We start from the raw sequence: 6,081 nt of genomic DNA on the forward strand, positions 1-6,081 counted from the left end.
AAACCCTGTCTCGAAAAAACCAAAAAAAAAAAAAAACCTTAAGATCATATATATTCTCAGTTGCAAAAACTCGATACAAATCCTTGTGTTGATTCTATTTATCATAAATTTGATCACTTATCTATCAAAATTTTATTAACTTGTTCTTAAGCATTAAGTTGAGTTAAAATAGAAGAAAAAAGAATTAACCTATAGAGAATGACACTCTTTGCTTCCTGATGATTTTTGCCCAAGTCAGATAGATAATCTGATGTTTTCTGAGTTCATAAAATGTATCCAAATTCTCCAAAATGGTGGCAAGAGCTGCATGCTCTTGAGATTACCAAAATACATAAAAGTGCATGACACATAAATGCTTTTGTCTTTTGAGGCAAGGTCTCATGTAGCCAAGACTGGCCTCAAACTCCCTATGGAACTGAGGACAAAGTTGACCTCCTGATCTTTGTGTTTTTCACTTTCTGAGTGCTGGGGTTATAGTGGATATACCACCACATCCTGTTTTATGTGGCCCTGGGCATAAAACTCAGGCGTTCATACATGCTAGGCAAGCACTCTACCACCTATGCTTTATCCCCCTGTCCAACATGAACATCCCTTGTAGAAGGAACTGCGGGCAGGCCTGCTTTTCATCCTGCCCAGCTCCTGCACGGCTAGCTTAGCCCCGGAAATAACAAAACACAAACTGTATTCATTTAAACACTGCCTGGCCCATTATATCTAGCCTCTTCTTGGCTAACTCTCATATCTTGCTTAACCCATTTCTAATCATCTGTGTAGCACCACGAGGTGGTGTCTTACCGGGAAAGATTCAGCATGTCTGACCTGGCGGCTGGCTCCATCGCATCTGCCCTCACTTCCCTTCTTCTCAGCATTCTGTTCTGTCTACTCCACCTACCTATGTTCTGACCTATCAGTCCAAGCAGTTTCTTTATTAATTAACCAATGAAAGCAACAGATAGACATATGACCTTCCCACATCAATCCCTTGCCCTTGACAACCACTAATATATACTTTGTTTCTATAAATGTGCCTGTTCTATACATTTCATATAAATTGAATATTTTATAGCTGGCTTATTTCATGTAGCATAGTGTTCTCAATGTTCATCCTTGATTGACCATATTTCCTTTATCCATTTATCAGTAGATGAATATTTGCATTTTATGCTATTCTTTAAAAGTTTTTTTTTGTGTTCATTGTTTTTACTTTTAGTCAGAGACTTACTATGTAGCCTTGGCTGGCCTGGAACTTGCTACATATACCAGGCACACCTTAAACTCATAGAGATATGCCTGCCACTGCCTCCTAAATGCTGGGAGTAAAGGCAGGCACCATCATGCACAATACTGCTTCATAGTTTTTGTTCTTTTTATTTTTCAAGAGAGGGTTTCTCTCTATAGCCCTAGGTATCCTGGAACTCACTTTGTAGACCAGTCTGACCTCAGACTCAGAGATCTGCCTGCCTCTGCCTCCTGAGTGCTGGGACTGAAGGTGCGCGCCACCCCATGTAGCTTGCCTTAGAGTTGTATGGTAGGAGACAACCTGTATCGGTTTTCTTGTTTACTGGTTTGATGTTAAATGAATTCAGGCAGCTATTCTCAATAAATGAAGAAATGGTTCTAGTTGGGGTTAATTTTGAAATGTGGACTGTGAGTTTTGCCTAATGACTGGATACATTTTAGACCAAAACAGGGTTATGGAATCTACAACATACAGGAACTTTAAAGATCCCCTCATGTTAATCTTTATGTTAGCAATAAAAAAGCAATTATTTTAAATAGCATAATAGTTGGAACAAGTGTAATTTTTAGAATACTCCTCTTTGAAAGGATAAGAATGCTTTTGATATAACTTACATTTTCAAGTCACACTCTATATTTGGTAGTCATAATTGGTATGTAGTCTGCTTTATCTTAGCTGTAACCTCAAAACATAAGTATATATTGGGACATGAGCTTTTTAATTCCACTATATATAGTAGATGTTTATTAGCTGATTTCTCTTCCTCCTTCCCTCCTTCTTTTTTTTTCTTTCTTTTTTTATTTGTTTGTTTTGTTCTGAGACAGGATCTTACTGTATAGCCCTGGCTGGCCTGGAACTTGCTTTATAGACCAGGCTGGACTCACAAAGATCCTCCTGCCTCTACTTCCCAAGTAATGGAATTAAATGCCTGGCCCTGATTCCTTATATATGAGGTATATAGCTTGCTTGCACATGTGTAGGAAAGTTTTGCTCATCCATAGACTAGTGCAGGTTTTGACCATATGGTAAATTTATACTGTTGTTGCTTATCTGATATGGATAATATTTATTATTCCTTTTTTATTTTTAGTGAGCATCACAAGTTTTATCCCACGTTTCAACTTTCTAAGCATAGATCTTCCAGTGATTGTGGAGACATTTGTCAAGTATCCTTTCGGGTTTGAAAAGTACATTAAAAGTGTGTTATTTGTAGCTTCATCGTTTTTACCTTGAATAAATCATTACAAATATAGGCCTTATTATTTAATTGCTTACAGCCAAAAAAAAAAGAGAGACTTTAAAGATGAAAGATATTAGCCAGGCAGTGGTGGCACACACCTTTAATCTCAGCACTCAAGAGGCAGAGGCAGGAGGATCTCTGTGAGTTTGAGGCCAGTCTGGTCTACAAGACCAAGTTCCAGGATAGGCACCAAGGCTACACAGAGAAACCTTGTCTCGAAAAACAAACAAACAAACAAACAAACAAACCTGAAAGAGATTAGGTTTTACCGTTTAGCATGTGAGGGGAAAGTCAGTGGAGAAAACTCATCGGGTATGGAGAAAGGTTAATATACAGAGAGGAGGATTGTGGGAAGAACAGCAGGCAAGCATTTCAACAGCTTGAATCCCAGAAAGGCAGTGCCTGAAGCATGCAGAGAGCGCAGATTCTCCTCAGAGGAGTTTTTTTGTTGCCACTTTTGTTTTCCTCAGAGTTCCAAAGAACTTTCTCCACCAAGACACCTCTGGTATGTCTGTGCACCATGTTCATGCAGTGTCCATGGAGGCCAGAGGAGGGCGTGAGAAACGAGTTGAATATGGTTGTGAACTGCCTTGTGGGTACTGGGAATCGAACCCATGTCCTATGCAAGAGCAACTACTGCACTGCTGAGCCATGTCTCTAGCCCCACAAGAGCGTATATTTTTACAGAAAACATAATGGGAATGTGTAAAGATGGCAATAAGAAGGTGCAGAAAGGTGCAGCTTGAGGATTAATTTACAAGAAGTTTGTAAAGGATGAGGCTTCAGTTACTCGTGAGATGAGGTGATGAATTCTCCCCAACTTGAACTTTTTTTTTTTTTGAGACATGGTCTTACAGTGTAGCCCTGACCTGACTTGCTCTTTAGACCAACCTGGACTCCACCTCACAAAGATCCACCTGCCTCAGCCTCTACCTCCTGAGTGCTGGGATTAAAGGCATATAGCAACACCATCCTGCCAGACTTGAGTTTATTAATAAAGTCCAAATAGTGGGAGCACATGCCTTTAATCCATCAGCACTCAGTAGGCAGAGGCAGGTGGATCTCTGTGAATTTGTTGCGAGCCTGATCTACAGATCTAGTTCCAGGACACCCAGAGCTGTTACGTAGAGAAACCCTGTCTAGGAAAAAAAAAGTAGTTTTGAGGACTGGAGAGATAGCTCAGCAGTTAAGAGCACTGATTGCTATCCCAGAAGACTCAGGTTCTATTTTGAGCACCCACATAGTAGTTCACAACGATAACTCCAATTCCAGGGGATCCACACACCTGTTCTGACCCCAAGGCCATCAGTATGCATGTGCATACATACATTCACACAAATACACATATATACACATAAAATAAATTTTTTAAGTAATTTGGGGACTGGTGTGTTGGTGCATACTTGTAATCCTAACATTTAGGAGGCTGAGACAAGAACATGACCAGTCTGTGCAGCAAGACCCAGTCTCAAGATTAAAAAAAGTAAGAATGTGGGGGCTGGCATTATAGTTCAGTAGTAGAACGTTGCCTAGTGTGCACTAAACCCTAAGATTATTGGCAGTTTTTTCCTTTATTCCTTAGTGCTACATTTCTTTCCCTTTGTTGTAACATTAAAGGATTATAAAAGTTTAATCTTCTTAGGAATCCATTTTAGATTTGTTAGTTTGCCTTTGTTTTTCTATTCAAAGTTTTTGAACTTCAAAGTACTATTAACTTATTTGTCTTAAAGGCTAGAGCTATGGAAAAGAGTGTTACACTTACAGTAGAGAAGTCTACTGTAATCTCATCTCCCTGTCCATTGTCTTCTGACTTCTCAAAAGATGGTTTCCATTTGGACTTGGCAGCTAGCTCCTTAACTCCTCTTTACCCAGGTATCTGATTTCTCTTTCTGGAGCTCTGGCTATTGTTAATGCAGTGCCCTGCTTTGCCTTAGATGGTCAATGGATTTTAAACTCTTTCCTGGATGCTACCCTTACCTCAGTGATTGGAGACAATGACGTTAAGGATCTCATAGGATTTTTCATCTTGCTTGGTGGCAGTGTACTTTTAGCTGCCAATGTGACACTGGGACTATGGATGGTTACAGCACGGTAATATTTGCTCTCGTCCAACGGAATGTCTGAAGTACAGCTAAGTGGGAATATCTGTTGCCATTGAAATTCTTACTGGGTATGAAATGTAAAATGTTTCCTCATAACATCTTGACCAACACCTTTGAGCTCCAATATCTAGAGAATCCAAACTCTGTAGTAAAAAAGGAGTGGAAGAAATGAAAAAGCGTAATTCCTGGCTACATTCTAGTTTTAAAGGTTGAATGTGCAAATTTTGAATGTTTGTGGAACAATTTGTAAGCAAGTGAAAATTCATTCATGTGATACCATTTTGTGTGACTATATAGCATTTTGGAATAGTAAAAGGGAAAGCAGAATCTGGTGGTAAAATTGTATATGTGTGTGGTACCAGAGTTTGAAATAGGGCCTCACTTATACTACTTTATGCTAAGCAAGCTTTCTACCACTAAGCTATATTTCCTGCCCCAGGAAAAATTTATTGAAAAATGCCATTAAAATGAGCACTTGCCTTTATGTGTTTGGGAGGCTAGGCAAAAAGGATCATGAATTCAAGGTCATCCATCTTTAGCTACATAGTGGGTTCCAGGTCAGCATTGGCAATATAGCAAGACCCTGCCTCAAAGACACACACAGGCACACACACACATTTATCATTAAAGATTTAGGGACGGGCTCAGCGGTTAAGAGCATTGTCTGCTCTTCCAAAGGTCCTGAATTCAATTCCCTGCAACCACATGGTGGCTCACAACCATCTGTAATGAGGTCTGGTGCCCTCTTCTGGCCTTCAGGCATACAAGCAGAAAGAATATTGCATACATAATAAATAAATATTAAAAAGTGTGAATTTTTAAAAAAAGATTTAGGGACACTAGACTTTGATTAAATGGAAGATTGAGCAAGTTTTCTTGGTTTTATTGTGCTTGTCTTTTTCTTGTTTGTAAAGTATTTTAAAGTTTAATGGTGTATTATTCTATACTCTGAATACCAAGGTCTGATTATAATTAAACCAGTAAAATTCTATGAAAGTATCTGCTAACATGGAAGCAAAAACTCTGTACAAGTGATAGCAAGTAAATGGACAAAGTCGAAAGTAGCTAAGGCCTGTGATGAGATAAGATAGTTTTGTGGCACAAGTATTGCCTTTTTCATATCTCCACGCTTGTTCTATAAAGTATGCTGCAGGAAGAATCTCCCACAGCAGCATTTGAGCTCAGGCAGTTAGACATGAATTTGAGATCTAAGCTGAGGCCTCTAACAGATCACAACAGAGCAGACATTGCAGCAAATCTAGTATCCACTTTATAGAGTTTTGCAGCTTGGAACTCTTCTGGGGTAGGCCTTTTCCTTTATGCTGCAATAGCATTTACCCCTGAGCCATACTCTGTCCTCACCAGCGTCTAGTATGTTTCTCTCTGTTGGGGGATTAAACACCCGATCTTTGTTTTCTGTCTCCCCCAAGCTACCTCTGTGAGTACACAAAGACTTTGTGGGATAGTGAGAATGACTGCACAAATACTGATTTTCC

The 6,081-nt window shown here is 39.4% G+C and overlaps 1 protein-coding gene across 1 annotated transcript in view; it reads left to right on the plus strand.

Annotated features, from left to right (window-relative positions):
- Positions 1-5,156, plus strand: part of LOC101983163 (membrane-bound transcription factor site-2 protease) — a 49,320-nt gene extending 44,164 nt beyond the window's left edge. The window contains exons 10-11 of the mRNA XM_005358814.3: positions 2,334-2,409; positions 4,356-5,156. Of these exons, the coding sequence (XP_005358871.1) occupies positions 2,334-2,409; positions 4,356-4,578 (299 nt within the window). The 3' untranslated portion in view covers positions 4,579-5,156. The remainder of the gene's footprint in view (positions 1-2,333; positions 2,410-4,355) is intronic.
- Positions 5,157-6,081: the final 925 nt, after the last annotated feature.

Source organism: Microtus ochrogaster, chromosome X (assembly GCF_000317375.1).
Source record: "Microtus ochrogaster isolate Prairie Vole_2 chromosome X, MicOch1.0, whole genome shotgun sequence".
NCBI classification, from domain to species: domain Eukaryota; kingdom Metazoa; phylum Chordata; class Mammalia; order Rodentia; family Cricetidae; genus Microtus; species Microtus ochrogaster.